The sequence below is a fragment of the Microtus ochrogaster genome, linkage group LG2, assembly GCF_000317375.1.
Source record: "Microtus ochrogaster isolate Prairie Vole_2 linkage group LG2, MicOch1.0, whole genome shotgun sequence".
Taxonomy (NCBI): Eukaryota; Metazoa; Chordata; class Mammalia; order Rodentia; family Cricetidae; genus Microtus; species Microtus ochrogaster.
Window position 1 is genome coordinate 6,824,295 of NC_022028.1, and position 23,028 is coordinate 6,847,322.

General features: G+C 43.0%; 2 protein-coding genes across 4 annotated transcripts in view; one reads left to right on the forward strand and one right to left on the reverse strand.

The window, feature by feature from the left end:
* The window catches only part of Slc25a27 (solute carrier family 25 member 27), a 25,232-nt gene extending 17,807 nt beyond the window's left edge, over positions 1-7,425 (reverse strand). The window contains exons 1-3 of the mRNA XM_005359802.3: positions 7,160-7,425; positions 4,504-4,695; positions 2,336-2,420 (exon numbers count right to left, since the gene is read on the reverse strand). Of these exons, the coding sequence (XP_005359859.1) occupies positions 2,336-2,420; positions 4,504-4,695; positions 7,160-7,265 (383 nt within the window). The 5' untranslated portion in view covers positions 7,266-7,425. The remainder of the gene's footprint in view (positions 1-2,335; positions 2,421-4,503; positions 4,696-7,159) is intronic.
* A 212-nt stretch (positions 7,426-7,637) lies between these two features.
* LOC101997958 (24-hydroxycholesterol 7-alpha-hydroxylase) overlaps positions 7,638-23,028 on the forward strand; it is an 88,093-nt gene continuing 72,702 nt past the window's right edge. For all 3 annotated transcript variants that reach the window (XM_013350974.1, XM_005359803.1, XM_005359805.1), the window contains exons 1-6: positions 7,638-8,044; positions 9,940-10,075; positions 11,621-11,795; positions 12,966-13,115; positions 15,320-15,413; positions 19,015-19,119. In XM_013350974.1, coding sequence (XP_013206428.1) covers positions 7,859-8,044; positions 9,940-10,075; positions 11,621-11,795; positions 12,966-13,115; positions 15,320-15,413; positions 19,015-19,119 — 846 coding nt within the window. In that variant the 5' untranslated portion in view covers positions 7,638-7,858. The remainder of the gene's footprint in view (positions 8,045-9,939; positions 10,076-11,620; positions 11,796-12,965; positions 13,116-15,319; positions 15,414-19,014; positions 19,120-23,028) is intronic.

Sequence of the window (23,028 nt, forward strand, 5' to 3'; positions counted from 1 at the left end):
AGAGAGAGAGAGAGAGAGAGAGAGAGAGAGAGAGAGAGAGAGAGAGAATATATCAGAGGACAATTTTTGGCAGTCAGATCCCCAAGAGTAGTAACTCAGGTCATCAAGCCTGGCAAGCGCCTTGATCCTACCAAGCCATCTCATTGGCCTGCTACCGTGGTTCTTAATAATAAGCAATGACATGGTGGAAATGTTCATCTTTGGCATGAACAAAATGAAAGAATGTAGCACCAAACTTGAGTCACAGAGACAACCTGGAAATTGGTGTCAACTCTGTACACGTTGATTCGGTTCTCAGCCTGTACGTGCACTCAAGGCTACAGGAATGCACGAACACACAGCATACAGGGAAGAGAGAATACGATTCCTCAACATTCAGGGATTAAACACGCATCCTCACGGCATGGGGCTCATCCTGCGGAAACACTGATGACTATGGTTAGGTCCTTGCCTTGGCCCTTAGCTTGCAGCCCATGGAAGAAGACAAAAGAGAGCCAAAGACATGTTCAAAGGGTCAAAGAGTGCAGCGTCCAGGAAGCCAAAGAAGTGAGTGACTCAAGAGGACCAGAGGCACCTAACACCCAGGACAATGAGGATCTGGATTAAAGGACACGAAAGGCATTTGTCATTCTTACATCTTGGGAATGGAGTACATTAGTGTATGGGTTCAAGTCCCACAACTGTTAACGCTCTTTTCCAAACTTCTACATTTACAACCTAAAAACAAAAGAAAGAAAAAACATATAAAAATGAAAAAAAAAAGAATGGACAATAGAAAAAAAATTAAGTGACAACCTAAACTCCAGGGAACGGAAAGCTCTGATTATAAAGCCATTTGCTAAACATGGTTTGGAAAAACCGACAAAGGGTGTTTCTTCATTACAATGTCTACCTTCTGTTATAAAAAGGGTCCAAAGAGCACAAAAGAAGTTTCTGTGGGAAGCCTGCTGTCCTTTATAGGACTGAGGAATCTACTTCCTACTACTGGGTACTTCTTTAAAAAATTTTACATGATTCCCAAGGGAGGCTGTGCTAGCCCACGGTCTGAAAACAAGAGTCATCCAGCACAGAAGCAGTAGACCTTACTGTCAGCCTCTATTCAGTAGAAGTGATACAAAAAATGGGAATCATGGTTTACTTCCAGGACACAGGCTTTACAAACTGAACCACTCAAAAACTCCTAATAATACACAAGCCAGACTCTGAAAAAAAAAAAAAAGAAACAAACATGCATTTAATGACGTTAGCTTGCTTCTAGAGAGAGATGGTAGTTTATTCTTGGTGATGTTTTCCAAGAGAGTATTTTTCCATCCCAAAATTTAATTTTGGGATTAATGGTATCTAAATAAAAGGCACATGGGCAAATGCATTAAGATGTGAAGGGTCTAAAGGACTTTATCAGTTATGTGATGCCTCGAATTTACCAAAGCATTTCTGAAAGAGACTGGTGTCTTTTGATTATAATTACTAAAGTACAGGATAGTGCAATGATTTGACGCGTTACTTTTATATTCATTAAAACAGACTAGCTATAATGAGGGTCATGTCTGGCTAGTTCTTTATCAACTTGGCACAAGCTAGAGTCATTTCAGAAGAGGGATTCTCAATTGAGAAAATGTCCCCACCAGATTAGCTCACAGGCAAGTCTGTAGGGGAATTTTTGGATTAATATCTGGTGTTCTGAGAGGGCCTATCCCACTGTGGGCAGTGCCATCCCTGAGCAGGTGGTGCTGAGTTATTCAAGAAAGTATGCTGAGCAAGTCATAGGGAGCAAGTCAGTAAGCAGCATTCCTCTGTGGTCTCTGCTTCAGGTCCTGCTTCCTGCACTGAGTTCCTGCTCTGACGGCCCTCTGTAATGGACTGCTACCTGGAACCCTAAGTGAGGCAAACCCTTCGCTCTCCACGTTACTTCTGATCATGGTGTTTTATCACTACAACAGGAAGCTAATTAAGACAATGGCCTTTGAAAAAGGATGTCCCAATAAAAGTCTTTATTATTATTATTGTTATTGTTATTTGATTTTGAGATAGGGTCACATATAGCAGAGACTGGTCTCAAACTATCTTCCTGCCCTCACCTCTTAAGGGTTGGAGTATTATCCCAACCATAAATTCGTTTAGATTAAAATAGTAAATAAATATGAGTAATTCACATATGCATTTCTGTTGTGTCTGTACAGAATATGTACAGAATTCTCATTTATTAGGATTTCTATTATTTATTAAGTCTGCTACTAAAAGCAATTTTAGTACAAATGGATAATTTTACCTAAATATAATTGGTAAAATCAAAGTCTTTGTGGTCACAGTGTATTGTTTTCAAAGCAAAACTTACCAGAGGGGATAATGCTTATCTTCACTTTTGCCAAACACAACCTCCCGGAGATGCTCATAGGTGACCATCCGACCTCCCGAATACACTGCATAAAACACGATGAAAACAAATTCAGTCTTGTATCTAATGAAATAAGAGGACCTGTGACCTGGACTCATTAGTCTTCCAAAGGAGGAATTCTTCCTTCTTCTCTGATCCCTCTAGGAAGCTTCCCTTCACGACTTTGTTTACCCCTCTTCATCTTTTAGGACTCAGCTCACTATGTTTTTCAGATAGCTGCTCTTTGACCTCAGCATCCTTGGCCCACATGGCATGTTCTAACATAGCAACTATCAAATTCACTAGCAATTAATGCCTTCCTTTCTCCCCCTCAGAGCTTCTCCAGGTGGGTTCTCAGTGCTGGTTATATTTTTCCTTTTGACAGACACTGATTCACTAAACATGAGTCCACTTATTGACTTACACACAACTAACTTCATCTAAGCTCAAGGTTGGAAGAGCTTCCGAATGCTAGAGCTTGAAGTAAGTTTAGGGAAGAAGAGCTATTCCTGTCTTCTTGTTTCAGTCCTGGCCATCTTGAGCATCACCACAGGAAGGGGAGGAAAAACAGAATGCGAAGGGACCCCACCAAATAGCTCTGTGTGCTGACTTTAACTCAAATACGCAAGTAGGGAGCTTGGCATGCAGAGGCTCTTCTCTTTGAATAACCACATGTAACCGCACTAGAGAATTCATTAACATTTCTTCCCTTCTAGGCTTTAAGCACCCGAGAAAGATCTTAACTGGAGAATGATGAAGTGGCCAACACACGTGAAAGAGGCAACACACAGAACAATAATGGGGTCCAAAGATGAACAGGTAGAAACTGGCATCATTAAAATCAGTACATGATGCCCATTCAAGAGAGTTCTTGAATATGAAATACCACACTTTCAGGATGTTTGACTTGGTATTTCATAAAAAAAAATAACAAATTACAAAACAGTATACGTTTCTGTGCATAATCTGACTGTTTAAAAAAAATCCTATGCTAACCTCCTCATGTGAAGAATTGACTATTAACAGCAAGCCTGCACATGATTAAAACCGATGCTTTCTGGGCCAAGGAGACAGCATGAAGGTGGAGGGTGGAGGGGCAGAAGGCCATGCTATCTCAGTGTCTCTTGGACACTTCATGTTCATGTTCAACTTCATGTTCTCCTGTCTACAAGCAGACAGGTCAATGACCCCCATTCCTGTGAGTGGCGCTCTGGGAGCAGGGTTAGAAAGATTCTCTCTGGGATGTCACCACTAATAACCTGCAGAAGTCGTTAGCCTGGGAGCAGAGCAAAGGTAAGTTCACCTGTGCTCCCTCTACCCTAGGAAAGTGCCACGGCTGGATAAGGCAAGGCTCCTGCTCATTGTCACATCAGCCTCGCTGGGCTCTGATGCACAGGACAAAGACAATATGTTTTAATCTTCAAAGACCATGAAAACATTTCCCTGAAAGCTGATTCAGAACTTTGGATTTAAAACCTACTTCAATTTTTTTTACTGTATTTGTGGTTTCTGAAGTAAGGGAAAAATGATGTAAATTATTCATGTTTCTCTGTCTTATACCATTAAAGAACTTACAGGGAAGAAAATATCCAAACATACAGCCAAGTAGAAACAACTCTAACTCCCTTTCCATTAAGATTAAGTGATAGCACTTGTTTGACTTTGTTCAATTATCTTAAAGCGCTTTATAGATATGGTGACAGTTTATTGTTTTTCTCCATGTGTATATGTGTGTGGTGTGGTTGGTGTGTAGATACGCTCACGTGTGTAGAACCGTATCAGTGTGTGGGTGCGCATGCACGTGTGTGCACGTGCAGAGGTCTGAGGCTCACATCAGCTGTCTTTCTCCACACTTTCCCCTTTATTTATGGCTCACCACCTCCAGTTAGCCGGGCTGGCCAGCTTGACCAAGGGTCTCCTGGACCATCTAAATGCTTCCATATGCATTCTCAAAACTTAGGGCACTAACTCCTTAATAACAACTGGAAATATGTTCTTCTACTGATTTATTGTATCAGTGGGAAAAATAAATAAAACAAATGTCCTTGCTGGATTTTGAATACAGCCGAAGAGAAAAGCAAGAATACAGAACTCATAGCAAACTTACCAGTTAGAATCAAGATAAATACCTACGTGTCTGTAAATGGCGGGCGTCACTCCTTGCCACAACTTTAGGAAGCCTTCTTCCTGGACAATTCCTAGGGCCGTGCGCACCATGCCCCTATAAGGGGCAGATTCCGCTGCACCATCTCCCAACCTAGCAAGAGCAGCTTCTCCTTGCATCTGAAGTCGGGTTTTGGTGAGATCGAGGGGAAAGGTTGCTAATGAAATAAAAAAAAACAAACGAAGGGGAGGAAAAACCCAAAACATTCAGACAAACAAACAAAACCTCTAAAATCATAGGATTAATATTCTCCCATGATTTGGAGATTCTGAAGTGTAAGAATATAGCAGAATCGGCCAGGGAATCTGTTAAGAAAATACACGCTTTCTATCCCATTCCCAGGCATTCTGAATTAGTAGATGGGTAATTTAGAAAGTAGAATCTCATGTCTTGGCAAACCAAAGACTCACTGCCTAAAAGCACCCCAGAGCATCCCCAGATTAAAACCAAACCAAAATAATCCCACAAAGTAGGACCATCCTTGATCTCTTTTCAATAACAACATTCAATATTAAATCCGCTTCAATTTTCCCAATGAGAAATAGCTTATAGTAGTCATATTCTGCTGTGACTTCTTGACCACAGCCACTATCGTTTGAGTTCTACTACAAATTTAGAACAAACTTGAAGCCGAATTCTACGATGTTATGAGTGGTTTTCCAATGCGAACGAATCACAGAACTGATGTTTACGATGCAATGAAGCCAGAATGTCTTCATAAACGGACGTGGCAATGCTCAACATTCTTCAAAGTGAGGCAAATATTTAATTATATTTTCTGAATTGATAAGCTTTACACACAGTGCATTCATGAGTTCTTTGTAAGTCCCAACTTTATTCATTAGAAAAATGTGCTTACATGTCAAATTAGAAACAGATCGTTTTTATCTGAAAGCATACTTTAGCTACTCAACCTACATAAGGAAGATGAGATTTAAAATGTCACAATACAGTTTCCCAAATAACTCTAAAGGGGGTATGGAGACGAGCTTATGAACATCGCTGACAGTACATAAGATTTTCAGTGACGACTACCTCATCCTGAATCCATGAATACCTTTTCTAAGATGGAGGGGGATGAGTAGAGGGGGTGTTACATATTTCCCACTAGATTTCATAGTTAGTATATAACAATAATTTCCCTAAGCGGGTGTGTCTCTCATATACATACTTTAGGAAGTGTTTTATTGACACATAAAACTAAAAAAAAAATACAAAGAGGTAGGAACTTCTATCTATGTACAAAGTCTGCTTCCAAAAACATATTTTTGCTTTGTTTTGATTCTGGTTATTCCAGAGATCCGGCTCTCCTGCTGAACTGGTGCGCATGCCCCAACTTTGGTCCCCTAGCCTCTGACCCCTATTCTTCTAGCACCTTTCCCTAGAGTGCTCCTGGACAGGCCAGTGAGCTGCAGTGAGGAGCCAAACTGCTAATGTATCTATCACTCGGCCACCTGACTTTCAATGTCTGTAAAAGTTGGTGAACTTTATTTCAGAAAGTGAACGATTGAAAAAAAAATGCTCTGCTGGCTGTGAGAGGAGAGAGACAGAGATGGGCTGGAGAGCAAGAAGGAAAGAGTCTGAAGGGCCAACAACAGAGAGTGCTGGCTACTCTAGACTAAAGGGAAATAAACCTCTGGAGAAGAAGACTGAGTAACATTTTCAATGACTAATACACTACAGACATCCTCCTTTCTTTCTTTTTTTAATGGACAAGAAAATGTAAGGGTAATCTGAAATTGCTTCACAGAGACCACAGTTTGAACTCACCCCACCCCTAACCCTGGCAAAATACCATCAGCTCATGCCAAGGTACCATAATCCACTCTAGGTGGTCTGTTCATTTTTTGTTATTATTTTTGACTCATTTAGATGAATCTTTTTTTTTTCCATGATGTTCTTACGAAACACAAAAATAGCTTCCCTTGCAACAAGCAGCAGTTGTAAATATCTTTCTTTGAAAGTGCCCCCACTGGCCTGGAAGAAGGCCACACAGGTGTCTTTGCAACTGTACAGCCAGAACCCACTACGGTATCGACTGTATTAATGACCCAGTTAAAAGGCTACCTTGCCTTGCATTTACCATTTTTATAAAAATTACTCCTCAGAGTCCCTCCTGTAAAGTAAACAATATAGGGTCAATATGAAGTGGCCGGCTGACTTTAGACAGGTGTTCAGGAGGAATGGTTAATAACTGCAATCCTCCAGGTGCCCCCTCCCCCAACTCAAATCTAAAAAATTCTGAGGCTGCATAAGGGTATAAACCATGAAAAAAGACGATCCCAGAGATGATGAAATATATGTGGAACAAATGGATTATGATTCCAAAAAGGTCATCCTCACCAAGGGGGAAACGTTTCCTAAAGAGGTATGAGGGCTCATGAAGAGCCCAAGAGTACTCACTCAGGCGTTAGACATCATCCCTCGGGATGGGAAGACAACCCTGGAAACCTCCAATCCATGCTCCTCCCGAAGCTGGCCTACTGGGCACCTGACCACATCCTTGCGAGGGTGAAACCTCTGAAGATGCTCCAGTCTGGAGCGGGGCTGCCCGCCCATCCCTCCCCCAGCGCGATGCCATGGCCACTCGCTGGGGAGACCGAGGCGGGGGCGGCTGGTACCTAGCTCGGCCACGGTTGCGGCGCAGCCGGACAGTAGGAACTTGCTCATCCGAGGCCATCTCTGCGTGAGCGGCAGCAGCGTCTCCTCCTTCTCGGGGACAGACATTCAGCAGCAGGTTAGGACCACTGGGCACCCCTAGTCGCCTGTGCACCTGCCACCCTGAGGGCGCCGCCCCTCTTCAGTTCAAGAGCGGTCGGGGAGGGACCATGTGTGCCTATAAGGTACCGCAAAGTCTCCTCCTGCTTAGTAGCTGGACCGGTCTGGGGGCCTCAGGTACTGAAAAACAAAGCGGAACCCAAGATGCTTCTGGGAAATGTAGTTCTTGGGACTCCAAGACGCCTTTGATTGGCTGGCAGCTAGGCGCCCTCTGCAAACTGCCAGCAACTGGATAGCTAAGGCTTCAGCGTGTGTTCCCGCCCACCCGTCCCAACCGAGGCTGGTGTAGTTCCACTGATTGCTTTTTTTTTTTTTTTTCCCTACTGGCCGGAATTCTAAAGCAATGCGAAGGTGGAAGGGAGCCACAGTGCAAAAATTGCACAAAAATTGGGGCGGGGCAAAGGAACTACAGTTGCGCAAGAGAATTGGTGGCCAAAGTTTCGACTTAAAGTTTGGAACACCCGGTGCGTTTTCCTCAGTCTGCAGGGAAGGGGGAAATGCTCCCAGAGAAGAACGTTTTCAAACGTCTGTGATTCTGGAAGATGGGCGTCATGGAGTTCTTTTCACCAGGAGTAATCGCCGTCCTGGGAAGCTGTGTTCTTTTCTTATTCTTTCGGTGGAAGAATTTGCGTGGACCCCCGTGTATCCAGGGCTGGGTTCCCTGGATCGGAGCGGGATTTGAGTTTGGGAAAGCTCCTCTTGAATTTATAGAAAAAGCAAGAATCAAGGTATGTAGCTGTGCCTGGAAGTGGCGGTGGGGTTGGAGAGAGGTAGGATTTTATTTTCAAATTATGTTTTTATTAAGCGCAATGTTAGAACATTGGACATAAGCATACTCTGGCAGTTAAACCTGTCGGTTGTTTCTCCACACATGATCTTCAGTTATGTCCTAAGCAAAATATCAAGAAATGAAAGACAACACAGCTTGTTGGAAGGAGAGATGTCTTTTGAGTGTTAGTAACTTCCTTGAGCTAATTCTAAGTGCGTGTTTATCAACATACGGATATAAGCGCGTTGTACTTGGGGAAGATAAGTTTACATGACTCCGGTTTGTGAAAATGAGTAATAAATCTGTATCGCAAATAGAGGTAACACTACGATTTTGTAAAACTTGTTTTGCTAAGTTGGTCTTTACAGATTCAAGGTTTGCCACTTTCTTTCTTTTTCACCACCCTCCCCCAGCTACTAGTTTTATTGATAATGAGTCCTTTCTTCCCATATACCCCGAGGAGATAACTAAGGACGCGTTTCTAAAGGTTTTTGTCCTTAAAGCACTTTAATGGTCTGGGCCTTGCTATATGATTGAAAAATTAGATAGCCCTTCTCCCCCAGCATGCCCACCAGCCATTATGGTCTAAGCAATCCCTCCATTGAGACTTCCTAGGCTGGGTCAAGTCCACAGTTAAAGCTAATTAGGGCAAATCCCAGAAGTCAAACCTCATGCTAGAGATGATGTGAGAGAGAAGGAAAAGAATTGTACTGCATCAGGAAGGATGGGTAGTTTGTGAAATCTGACCTCTGATGCCAGAAGAGGAGGGTCTCAGGAAGTCAGGCGGATGAAGAGAACGCTAGGAGCCCTAGACAGACAAGACATGCATTATGCACCAGCAAACAGGCTGCAAGGCAAGCAGACGCTGCCAGACAGCCAGGCAAATGCTAGCTCATGTAAATGTGTGCCGGCTTAGGCAGGCACATACTGGCACACATACACACATACCAGCATGCAGGTTGCAAGTAGGCACGCAGACCTACACAGGGTCTGCTGAAGGCAAAAGGTGATTTGTCTGTGACCTCAAGGCCATATTTAGACAGACTCATACAAAGGTGACAATTTGCCAGAAATGGTTATAGAGCAGACTACATTATCACTTGCTTTGGGGGCTTCTGAACATACAGTGTCAGTCAAGTTTTGCTGACTCATAGCCGCCTTATATCTAGCATTAGCCGTCTTGGCTGAGGCCTGGTATCTCCATGTCAGCATCATGATGTCTAAACATAAACAGGCCCTTAAGGCCTGTTCCCTTCAGCTTTGTGTACGTCTCTTGAGCAGTATTGAGCTGTATTTTACTTATAAGCTTCTTGATATCTTGAATATAAGGTTTCAAGAGCACTATGGTCATATATATATTATTGTTTATTATTTTCTAATAACCAAGAAAGGAAGATAGACTATGCATCTCATTATGCACATTTTAGGAGAGAATAAAATGGGATTCATATAATTTAAATGTGACCCACAGAATTTCTAGGAACTACTAGGTGTAACTGTATTTACAAAACTGGGCCATTGCTTCATTGGTATTCTTCTTTTATTCTTAAGTGTGTATGCGTGGTTTGTGTGTGTTCACACACTTGTATACACGTGCACACATGTGTGCAGGTGCCTCTGAAGGCCAGAAGAGGGCATCGGATCCTCTGGAGTTATGTATATATGGCTGTTGAATTGCCCAGTCTGGGTGCTTAAAGCTGAACTTCGTTCCTCTGCAAGGACAGTACGTACACACCCTTAATCACTGAGACATTGCTCCAATGTCAGCATTGGTGTTCTGGAGGAAAACTTTTATGTATAATCCATGATTTAGAAATGCTTACTAATATATCTGTGTTTTGTGTTTTATTCTAGTATGGACCAATATTTACCATCTTTGCTATGGGAAAGCGAATGACCTTTGTTACCGAAGAAGAAGGAATCAATGTGTTTCTAAAATCTAAACATGTAGATTTTGAACTAGCTGTACAAAATCCTGTCTATAACACAGGTAATCAATATTTTGGATAGTTTCCTTGAAGTATAACATCGAAACCCAAGAGTAATTTTGAGTAAAATTACATCCTCAGTCCTCTCTCAAGAATAGTGAAGGGCAGCTGGGCGGTGGTGGTGGCACACGCCTTTAATCCCAGCACTTGGGAGGCAGAGGCAGGCGGATCTCTGTGAGCTCGAGACCAGCCTGGTCTACAAGAGCTAGTTCCAGGACAGGCACCAAAGCTACACAGAGAATTCAAGTTGTATTCTGCTTGTCCATAGTAGAGTTCCCCGGCTTAATAAGCAAGCCATAATTGTGACCTCTCTTGAGAGTGCCCATTGGGGCAATAATGCTAGCTGGGCTGGCTTCTCCTTTCTTACAGTCTCTGTCTGTCTTAGCCTGCTTGCAGTTACTGGAGACTGTGCTCCTGCTCTGCATGGGTCTCCCTAGGTCCTGTGCCTAGACCATGCATCTTCCCTGAATGCCTGCCTGACTTCTTCTTGCCTAAGGTGCTAAGGTGTCCTTCTTCTGCCCCCCCTCCCTTCATAGAGTCTTATAAAGTACTCTGTCATGCATTTCTTCGTATTAAGACAAAAATGTTTGAAAGCCTCTCAGAGATGAAAAGTTTAGCTATTTTAAGATCACAGTCTATTGGGTAAATTCACTGCTCTCTAGTGTTTGTTGATGTGTAAGCCATGGAGTTTCTGGTCAGTATATTTTGAAGGCTGTTGTTTTATACACTAACATACTTCTTCAGTAAAGGAACTAACTTACTTGCTAGAGGCATATGGATATTATGGGAATGTCCACCTAGGGCTCTCCTGTGACCTCTCATGACATTTCTACTGAACAGATAAAATTTGTTAGCATTTCCTTTTCAGCCAGCTTCTTATCCTGACCAAACAGCTCCTACCATGTTCAAGAGATCAACATTTAATTTAAATCACTTTATACAAAATATAACCTGAACATAACAAAATCATAAAATACAAATTAGTTTTTAAAGGTTTTTTTTAAAAGATTCTTTTATTTGGTTAATCAAAATAGATAAACTAGATAATTTTTTTTTTAAAGAAAGTAGTCTAAAAAACCAAAACTCTTACCCCTACCCTGAATGAACCTGAGGTGATACTGTAGAGGGAAGAGGGAGATTTCTAGGAAGAAGTGTTCTGGAGTGGGGTCAGAGTTATTCTGCTGGAAGGAATGGTCAAGAAGATAACTAGGAGAGGAATTCTGTGTGTGTGTGTGTGTGTGTGTGTGTGTGTGTGTGTGTGTGTAGAAATGGGGTTTGGGTGGGGGAGTAGTGAATGGTCTAAGTGTGATTGATAGCTTCCAGCGTGCTGAGTTTAAAGACCCTCTGCGTTTTCTACACACCTTGAATGTAGATCTGGAGGTGGAAGGGGGTAAAAGTAGCAGCCCTCTCCCTCACTTATAGAGCATCTTGAGAACAGATCTACTGATTTCCTGTGCCAGGAGGACTTTGTCAATAGCCCCTCCTGGCTGATTCTGTGCCGCAAAGGGATTGTAGCTCATTTTGATACTAGTTCCCTCTGTCTTTAGCATGGATTCCCAAGAATGTCTTTTTTTCACTGCATGAAAAACTGTATGTCTTGATGAAGGGGAAGATGGGTACTTTCAGCACACATCAGTTTACTGGGCAGCTGAGTGAGGCATTCCATGAGCAACTGGAAGACTTAGGTGCCCGGGGGACAGTGGACCTGAACGACTTTGTAAGGTAAACAGTTGTTTTAATCTTCAAATAAAAACTTGGAGCTAATATATCGGATTTTGAAATTCACCTGGCAAATTAATGTTCTCTATCTAACTAGGCTACTATGAGATTTTTTTTAAAAAAAAAGCATTTAAATCCTAATTAAGAGGCACTTTCTAGTTTAGCATTCTCACTTTATAGTGAGCAAATAAACCAGAAGTCACTTGGCCGATGAAGAGCCATATTGTCTCCATGTGAGAAACTGAGTTACCAAAACACTTTCTCAACCCAGTAGAACCCTAGGAGTACAAAGGCAGAGAGAGTGACCCAGGAGTGCAATAAGGGTATGAACTCTCAAAGCCCCACCTCTCAGTGGTGTACTTTCTTTAGCAAGACTCCACCTCCATAACCTTCCCCAGCAGTGCCGCCAGTGGAGACCAAGGATTCAAATACAGAAGCCTGTAGGGGACATTCTCATTCCATTCATGCCCAAACAGGTGATGTCAATAGATAACCCAGTAGGCAGTAGTTTGAATATGCAGACTTTTGTGAGAATTTAAGAAAGGAATGATTACTGTTACCCCCTTTTATTCCTAGTTTATTTGGCGCTACGTACAAAGACCTGAGTGGTGTCCTAGCTGTTACCATTTTCTAAATAAATTCCCAATGAGTGACATTCATTCAGCTTATTGTTTTGAATTTTTTATGGGTCTAAGGTGCTTCCTTAGAATGGATTTTTACATTTTCAGGGCTGGAGAGAGGGCTCAGTAGTTAAGAGCACACACACTCTTCCCCAGGACCCAAGTGTGGTTCCCAGCACATATGTTACACAGCTAACAGTTGCCTATAACCCCAGTGCCAGAGAGATCCGATTTCTGATTGTCAGAGGCACCTCCATTCACCAATCCATACAGAGACACATGTACACACATAATTCAAAACGAAGTTTTGTTTGTTGTCTTGTTTTTAAGAAAGGATTTTTAAAATATCTTTAGATAAACAGAATCACGTTTCAGTCATCCTTGAACGGCAGCTTGATTTCCAGCAGCAGACGGTAAAACTTAAGAATCACTTTTCCCCAAAGTTGTGTCCCATTATCCACTGCTCAGCTGTCATTTTAAGGCAATTCTGTCTTTGTATATAAAGTTTTTATTGGTTACTCGGTTGACTTCCTGAGCATCCTTGTCTTTGCAGGCATCTTCTTTATCCAGCCACGGTCAATACTCTCTTTAAGAAAGGGTTGTTTCCCACAGACGAGAGGAAAATCAAGGAGTTCTACCAGCATTTTAAAACTTACGATGAAGGTTTTGAGTATGGATCCCAGCTACCGGAATGGCTGCTGAGGTAGGGTGGCCTTCTGTAATTGATTAGTTTTCTCTTTTCAGCAACATATATCTATAGCTAACCTCCATCTCTCGCTTTGATATGTGCGTGCACAGGTGTGCCCCGTATGAGTGGAGACCAGAGGATGATATCAGGTGGTCTGATTTATCATTCTGCACCGCAGGTTTTGACACAAGACTGATTCCCAAGAGCTAACCATTTTGTCTAGGCTGGCTGATGACCGAGGCCCAGCATTCCCCATTGCTGCATGGGATTGCACGTGCACGCTGCCATGCTGGCTTTCACGTGGGTGATGGTCATCTGTATGCAGGTCCTTGGGCTTGCACAACAAGTGTTTTACCTTCTCAACAGCCTTCCTAGCTCCCATCTCTCTAATTTATTTATTTATTTTATGCTTTATTTTTATTTCATATGCGTATATGTGTGTAGGATGTGGGTGCATGTGTTGGGTGAGTAGTGCGCTTGTCTTAGTGAATGAGTGGAGTTCAGAGGAAACTGGGTTTTGGCACTTGCTTCCCACCTTGTTTTAGACAGGGCCTAAAACATTCCAGGTTAGTTGGCCAAGCTACTAGGGTTTCGGTTGTCTCCATCTGGAGACTCAAACTCCTCTGGTCTCCCAATACTGTGTGGCAAGTGCTTTGTCCACTAAGTCGTATTCCAACCGCATTTCTTTCTCTTCAGCAGGATAGCATCAGTTGAGATGGAAGGAAGCTGTTTCTATGACTTTTTAAAGAAATCGGTGGTGGCAGGCCGTGTGGTGTTCTCACTGTGTAGCCCATGCTGGCCCTGGAACTCACGGCCTCAGCCTCCAGGTTGCTGGCATTGCAGGAGTGCACCATCACACCAGGCTCTGTAGCCTGCTTATTTTAGTGTGCACATGTGAAGGAGGAACAAAAGAGATAGATTTCTTCCTTCCTTCTCTCTGTTCTTTCTTCCTCCTTCCTGTTTCCCTCCGTCCCCATCTTCCCTATCCCTTCCTTTCTGAAAAACAGTGTGTGTGTGTGTGCGTGTGTGTGTGAGAGAGAGAGAGAGATTGAGACATGCTATAGAGAAAGTATCTGAGGCTCTTTTGAAGTACACTGTATCATTGCTGAATTGATTCTGTTTGAATCCTTGCTGAATCAGCCCGCTCCTCCGTAAGGTGTGAGTAGGTGGTGATCAGATGCATTTGTTACCATTGGCTCAGATAAATATTTGTAGAATGCAGTGAGAAGCAACTGAATTTTAAAAGGTTCTTGGAGTTGCTCTATGTTTTATTCTATTTGGACAGTTATGGTGGCATAGATGGGTAACTTATAAACAATAAATTTTTCCCCCCATAGTTTGGAGACTGAGGGTACCAGTAGGGTGGTTAATGAGGAGGGCTTCCTTTTGATGACAGACTGTCAGCTTCTGACTGTGCCTTCAGAGTGGAAGAGGCAATCAAGTGCTTTCTGGGGTTTTATAATAACACTAATCCTGTTGATAAAGGGTTCACCCTGTCATGCAATTATTGTCTTTAATGCCCTGTTCCCTAATGCGATCACCTCCGGGTTGAGAATTTCAGCATTGATTTTGCAGCGCACCCAGCTCTTTAGCCGTGGATGCTGGTAATGGTCAGACAAGAATAAAGTGACGATAACCAATGGGCTTTGTTTAGCTGGACCAGCATCTGGTCTCTATGCTGTGCTTTCACCTGTCACTCTTAGGATAGGCACAGTGAAATGAACCAAGCAATTGACACACCCTTTCTCCTTCAATGACAGCCTAGTAGGAATCACAACAGCTATTTACAAAGACACTAAAATTTGTTTTCTTATCTCCTCAGCTTTACCTGTGAACTAATAATTCAGAAGTGGACCTCTGTGGAAATTCTAACTGGAAACAGAGATGAAATTTGAGGAAATTATTCTACTATAAGAAACATTCTTTAGTTCTTAAAACGTATATATAAGTTATTTACTTCATGTGCATTGGTATTTCACTTGCATGCATGTCTGTGTGAGGGAGTCGGATCCCCTGGAACTGGAGTTACAGACAGGTGTGAGCTGCCATGTAGGTGCTGGGAATTGAACCTGGGTCCTCTGAAAGAGCAGCCTGTGCTCTTAGCCGCTGAGCCATCTCTCTAGCCCCAACATCCTCTCCTTTGATGTCATAACCTGTGACCCTAACCCTTGCAAATGACTGATTTTATTTATTTATTTTTTGTTTTGCTTTTAATGCAGAAACTGGTCAAAGTCCAAAAGATGGCTCTTGACATTGTTTGAGAAAAACATTGATGAAATCAAAGCTCACAAGTCAGTAGCAGGCCATTCCAGGGTAGGTATCTCTTCCTTCACTAAGATATGTATAATGAACATGGGACTAAACAGTGATTATTACAGAACATTTCTTAGCCAGGAAATGTGTGTGATTGGATATAATTTTAATACCAAGTGATAGACTAGGCCTGCTTATATACATTATTTTAATATCATGGCCTCATAGCATCAAAGCATTCTGTTCTATAGGGTTGCAAAATGGATGCTACAAACAACAAAATAAGATGAAACTCGTGAGTTGTTTTTATTTTATTTTGTTTGTTTTCACACAGTTGACTGTGTCAAAGGACAGATGTACAACTTAAAGGTCTTTGTTGCTTTACAGCGTAGTCCTCGGATTAGGCCACTTCCCTTTCCATCTTCCCATACAACAAATAAAATGTTTTCATAGCCTGAGCTGAGCAGCTTGGTTGAAAAAAAAAACAAAACAAAAAACAAAAACAAAAAAACCAAAACAACTACGTCAGGGATCTCAACCTGTGGGTCATGACCATCAGAAGGCACATATTTCTGATGGTCTTAGCAACCCCCAATCATGAATTTATTTTTGTTGCTACTTCATAACTATAATTTTGCTACTAAGTAGTATCTCATACTAAGACCATTGGAAATACCTGCTTTCCAGTGGTTACCCACAGGTGGAGAACTGCTGGGTAGAGAACTATGGAAGTCAGAACACAAAGTTCCTGTCTAAGACTAAGGACAAGACAACAAAACTACAACCGATAGGTTAAAATTGGGTGATTCTGGTTTCTTAAAGAGATAAGGAATAAGCGACTCAGGGTTTTTGTCATTGCTCTTGATCTGTTTGGGCCACATCAGCTCCCCGCTTGTCCCCTGGCTTCTGAGAAAGTCACATAGAATGTCTTCAGTCTTAAGTAACTTAGCTGCCATCCAGTGCCACAGGGCTTTTGTTGGAGCAATGCCATATTGATTTTTTGTTGTTGGTGGTGATTAGTTGTAGGTGACCATCCTTACTCACCAGGCCAAGGTCACCTGATATGTCCTTGAGGAAATGAAACCAGACCAGTTGGAGGGTCCACAGTAAAACATATATGTATATTTGTGTGTATACACACATACACACACACAGAGACACACACACACACACAGAGAACACATGTTAATTTAAAAACTGGACCTAAAGATGGGCAGTCCCAGCTACTTAGGAGGCTAGGGCAGGAGAATGGCAAGTTCAAGGCCTAGTGAACTAGTGAGACTGTCTCAAAATAAAGAGAAGTCTGTGGATGTGCTCAGTGATGGGGTGATTCCTTAGCATGTGCGTTTCAATCTCTAGTACCAAAACCAACCAAACAAAAACCCCACTTCAAATATTTTAGCATTTAAAAATGTTACAGAAACATTTTAGTTGTGGCACTAGTGGCAGGAACCACAGAGGAGCTGCTTAAACTTGCTGAAGGCTCTGATCATTCACAGGCGTAGGCTTCATCCACGGTGACCTGGGCCCCCTACAGAAGTTAATACGGTCAAGACAATCCCTCACAGACACCCGGACCAGCTAGACGTGCTGTAGAGCTGCAGAAAATAAAATCCATAATTAGAACTACCAGTTTTGCTATTCTTCTGGACATGATAGACAATGGCACACCAGCTAATATTCAGAAGGCAGTTGTGATGTACAAAGCCATTTCTTGTCTCTTGTGACAACTGTAATACCAAGAATACGATTGGCAGAGCTAATCTGGAAGACTTGCATGCTTCATTAGCAGCAAGTGACACCAGCAACTCCATTTTCATCCTTCCTGCGTGTGCATTTCTTTCACACTAGCTTGGTTGTGCTTTATCCTCGTGTGTACCGAATGTGACTAATACTAGCTGCTTCAAAGCTAATATATCGATGAGCTAAACACCCGTGAAGACGTTAAAATTACGCCGTCCCAAGGCAAGTAGGGGATGGATCCTAGAGTCCATCTTGTTTTCCTGTCACCTTACTGAGTTTAGATTAAAAGCACATCCAGCACCTGAGTGTCTGCCCCCTGGTGGCGAAGCAACCACGGGCAAAGGCCAACTGAGAAGCCCCCTGATTGCGGTCATGTGGGAAAACCACCAGAGTAGGTAGATGATGCTGTGCTCTGAATTGGTGCCATTTAAGTCAGAACATCTGGGTTTTCCCAGGAGCTTGAACTGAGCTCCTCACATATGCTGGGCAAGTCTTCTGCTTCCCAGATATATCTCTAGCTCTCCTTTTTACTTTTGAGAAAGAATTTTACTAAGTCAACAGAGCTGGTCTTAGACCCACTTTAGAGACCAAACATACTTTGAGCTTGAAATTCTCCTTTCCCAACCTTCCAAGTTGCTTGATTATAACCCTGTACCACCTGCCTCACTACTTAATTTTCTTATGAGCAGAGGTTTGCTTATGTTAAAAGGGTAACATTTGAGTTGAGTATGTTGCTCAGCTCGTAGAATGCTTGCCTGGTATGCAGGAGGACCTGATTTCAATCTCTAACATTGTGTTTAATAATAATAATAATAATAATAATAATAATAATAATAATAATAGTAACAGGTGGGTGTGGTGGTGCATGCCTTTAATCCTGATATTTGGAAGGTAGAGGCAGGAAGATCTCTGTGAGTTCAAGGCTAGTCTCAGGTACATAGTGAGTTCCAGGTCAACCAGGCCTACATAGTGAGACTCTGTCTCAAAAACCACACACGCTATTTATGAATGCAACCAATCAATGCTCAGCAAAAAAACAAAAGCAAAAGCCAATGTTGTTCCTGGGTGTAGCTCAGTTAGAAAGTACTGGCCTAGCATGCATAACACCCCAGGTACATCCCCAGTACTGAATAAACCAGGTGTGCTGGTATGGTACATTCTTGCAATCTCAGCACTAAGGAGGGAGAGATCAGAGGTCAGGAGCTCAAGGCCATCTTGAGCTACAGAGAATGTTGATTTTGTTTCAAGTATTTTATCAGCAACTGTACTAATATTCAACTCTCAAAATTTTATGAGGTTGGTACCATATCAAGGCCATCTTGTGGATGAGGAAATTCAATCACTGGAATAGTCAAGTGATTTATACAGGATCATTCGTTTCCCTAATAGTGAAGCCACAAGACAGAAATTCAGCTACACTCCCCTGGAGTTCTTGTTCCCCATTCCCATACTCCCACCCAGTGTAGAGGGCCTTAGCATGCCTCAGACTGCAAGCCTGTGAATAGCAGACACATCTCTCCTGGGTTAAAGACAAATGAACAGTTCCAGGGTCATGACTCAGTCGAGGCAGAGTGCCTCATGAACAAGCTGAAGAGCTGAGGTTCAGATCCCCAGAACCCACACAAAAATCTGGGTGTAGTGACACATGCCTGTAACCCCGACTCTGGGCAAACGGAGATAGATTCCTGAAACTCATTGGCTAGCCCAGCTAGCTGAACCGAGAAGGTTCAGGTTCTGTAAGAGGGTGGAGGGGGATGGAGGAAAGACAGCCAGTGTTGACCTCTGGCCCCTTGTGCGCATGCCCGTGTACACAGCCACACTGTTAGGTACAAGCAGCACACGCAGGGGGTGGTCTCTTGTTTATGGGCGTCAGTCCTCCTCACATCGCTGGGGTCTCACAGTCATTTCCTTCACACAGACCCTCGTGCAGGCTGTTCTGGATGTTGTGGAGACAGAATCACGTCAACATAGTCCAAATTACGGACTTTTGATGCTTTGGGCTTCTCTGGCCAATGCTGCTCCCGTAAGTACGCTGGAGACAACGGGGCTCACTTCCTTCCTTTTTTTTTTGTTTGTTCTTTTGCCTTATTTTTTCCTTCTCTTGGTCTTCAGTTCTTCACTTAATTTCACGAACAAAAAGATTAGCAGTGGATTGTGATGTAAGATAAAAAGCAAAAGTGAATGCTTGATAGAATCCACCGAGGTGACTCCGTGGATGAAATGCTTGCCTCACAAGCTACAGGTGCTGAGTTCATAAGTGCTGGTGGATGTGACAGGCTGCCTAAAATCCCACAGCTGGAGAGGTGGAGACCAGGGAACTGTGGGGCAAGCCGGCCAGCTAAACTAACCTGATCAGTGAGCTCTGGGTTCAGTGAGAGCCCCTGTCTCAGTGAATAATGCAAGGAATGTAACAGACATCAACCTCTGACCTCTACAGGCAGGAGCATCTGCATACATGCCTGTACATACTTCTGCAAAAACATTCATGCATACATACTAGGTGCATGCGCGTGTGCATGCGCGTGTGCATGCGTGTGTGCGGAAACACACAGTACTCACATATACATCAAGTACCCCACCCTCCCAAAAAATTCCTCCTTAAAATACTAAGGAGGCAAAGCCTAGATCCAGAGAGAATTCTGCCCCCTGACATGCTTGCCCTTTGGGACCCCGGTGTGCCATTTAAGGGGCTCTGTCTCTGTCAGGCTGTGTGCTCTGGGTGCTGCACAGCTCAACAAAGCCTAGGTCGGGAGTATGGCAATTGATGGTTTTAGATGGAGCTGCTCATCTCAGCCACAGTGGCCGTCCCTTAAAATCTCCATGTCTCCATTTCCTCTGCAGGAAGTTAGGGAAGGAAGGGAGAAGGGAGGGAGAGAATATGAATATGAATGTAAAATTTCTGACATGATCCTAGGCAGGGGTTGCTCATTTCCCTACAGTCTCTGTGAGATCCAGCCAGATGCTCTAGTCATGTCAGTGAATGTGAGCTTCCCCTCCTCCTGGGTACCAGTGCATCTGAATTTCTTGGCCAGTTGGTTCTCCAAGCTTCTCTGAATGGGGCTTATGACATTGAAATGCATTGCACATTTAAAGATAACAGGGACCTTTAAAACCCATTTATTTTTAGGTACTCATTTTTAATTGATTAATTAATTTAGTTTTTTGTTTGTTTTGAGGCAATCTTGCTAGGTAGCCTCAGGCTGTCCTTAAACTTTCAATCTCAAGTGCTGGGTTATAGACATGACACACAGTGATGGGCAACTGTTTCTCATTATAAATTTTCTTTAACTAAGTAAACAAAATATTGGGTTTCTTTAGGACATCTTTATCCATGTGTATCATTGAACTTGGCTCATGGTCACCCTCATTACCTCCTTTGTCCTCCCTAACTCCTGCTTGTTTCCTTCCTTCTTCCCAAATATAGTCCCTCAACTGCATCCATGGTGTGTGTGTGTGTGTGTGTGTGTGTGTGTGTGTGTGTGTGTGTGTGTGTGTGTGATTTTAAAGCTACTATGAATGTGGTGAAAGCCAGGAGATTTGTGTGTATGAGTCTCTGGTTAGTCTGCTCTAATTCCCTGGTCAGCACACTGTTTCATTAACCCAAGCTGTTCCTTATGTTGGTGGAAGTAGAAGGACAGCTGTCTATGTATTTCTGATGAAACAGGAAATCTTAGCTCTTCTCTGGTAAGTGTGGTCATTTTCTTTTTTCTCTAACAACTAGAATTAGTATTACACATTTCTCTTTCTTGTTTCTGAAGGCCTAGGTGGCTAAATGATTTCTCAGTCTCAATAACTTTGTTTTTTTTTTGTTTGTTTGTTTGTTTTTTGGTTTTTCGAGACAGGGTTTCTCTGTGGCTTTGGAGCCTGTCCTAGAACTAGCTCTTGTAGACCAGGCTGGTCTCGAACTCACAGAGATCCACCTGCCTCTGCCACCCAAGTGCTGGGATTAAAGGCGTGCGCCACCACCACCCGGCAATAACTTTGCTTTTTTAAACCTCCTGTAAAGAACAGAGATAGATATTCTGGCCTTTCTGCTCCAACAGATGCCTCCCAAGAGAATCTATTTCATCAGTGCTTGTCAAGTGAAGCGCCCCATGCCTCCCCCATCCTCTGTATGTTCTCATAGTCTTCTCTGACTTTTCTCTAATTGATGGAACTACAGCAAAACTGAAGAGCAACTTCCCAAACATGCACACAGCAGCCACAGTCAGAGCGCTAGTTCTCAGGATCTCTCCAGAACGGTCCCCTGAAGGAAACCACACAAAGCACCATTGAGCGGACACAGTGGTCAGTTCTTTGTGGTTGACCCTGGCACTGGTCTGAAAGGACGTGTCTGATGAGGACCGAAAGCTTCATCTTGCTAGATTATCCTTGTTGGCACCTCCAAGAGGCAGGGTGAAGCAAGAGCAGAGAGGAGACCTGGGAAAGGCCTTCTCATCAGATCCGAAGCCAGTTCCCATGGCTGGGCAACAGAGGGCTAGCAATTCCGTCCACCTCTCCCAGCCTGTGTCCATGTCCTCATCTGAACTGTCTCCAAGAATGGTAGGGAGTATTTAGCTGGAATTAATGAAAAGTGCCTAACAACACTGATGCTCAATAAATAATGTGTGTGCCATACATAAAAACACCACCCTCGTGGAAATCAATGCCTTCGTTCAATGGCCCATTAATAATGAATGTAGACTGCTATGGCTCTCAGATGCCCTACACCTCAATGGCCAGGTTGGGCATGACTCTACTGTTCTGGCTTTTAGGATCACTCACTGCTGACAAAACCCTAAGAGCTGTAAGTGCTGGGCAGGTCGCTCAGGCCCACATGAGTCAGTACTTTCTTCTCGCCTCCCCTGAAGCCCAGGGGACCCAGAATCTGTGCTTTAGATGGGGTTGTTAGCAGCTCACCAGGAGGCTCTGTTGTGGCTGAGGTGTGCTTTGATAGACCACTGCAAGATATTTGCCATACTTCATGAGATCGTTTTGGTGGAAAAATCATTTCCTAGTCCTAAGAAGTTCCTGACTGGCAAATGAACTTTCCAGAACATTTCTCAGCTCTATCAAAGCCGACTTTTGCCATTTTTTAAATCTTTTTATTTTACACATATTTTATTTAAAAGTTTTTTTTTTCATTTTGCATACCAACCACAGTTCCCCCTTCCCCTCTTCCTGCTCCCTCCCCCCCTTCGTCCCCCACCTTCATCTTAGCTGGGGTCTTTCTTGTGGACTCCTGGGAGTTTCCCTAGCACCAGGTTTCTCACTAACCTATTAATGGCTCACTCAATCAAGATATTTCTTTCCTTGCTTTCCTTCTCTGTTCCTCCCCCCAACTCAACCATTCTGTTCCCCCATGTACTCCTCTCCCTTTTTACCCCCTCCTCCAATTTACACAGGATATCTTATCTATTTCCCCTTTCCAGGGGCATCCATGCGTGTCTATTTCTCTTAGGGTCCTTTTTGTTACCTAACTTCTCAGGGGTTGTGGACTGTAGTCTGGTTATCCTTTGCTTTATGTCTAATATCCTCTTATGAGTGAGTACGTGCCATGTTTGTCTTTCTGGGTCTGGTTTATGTCACCCAGGATGTTTTTTTTTTCTAGTTCCATTCATTTTCTTGCAAATTTTAAGGTGCATTGTTTTTTTCTACTGAGCAGCGCTCCATTGTGTAAATGTACCACATTTTCTTTATCCTTTCTTCAGGTGAGGAACATCTGGGTTGTCTCCAGGTTCTAGCTATTATGAACACAGTTGAGCAAATGTCTTTGTAATATGAATGTGTACCCTTTAATCATATGCCCAATAATGGAATTGGTTGGTCTTAAGGTAGGTGGATTCCCAGTTTTCGGAGAAACTGCCATACAAAAGTACCAGTTTGCATTCCCATGAAAAATGGAGGAGTGTTCCCCTTTATTCCACATCCTCTCCAGCATAAGTTGTCTTCA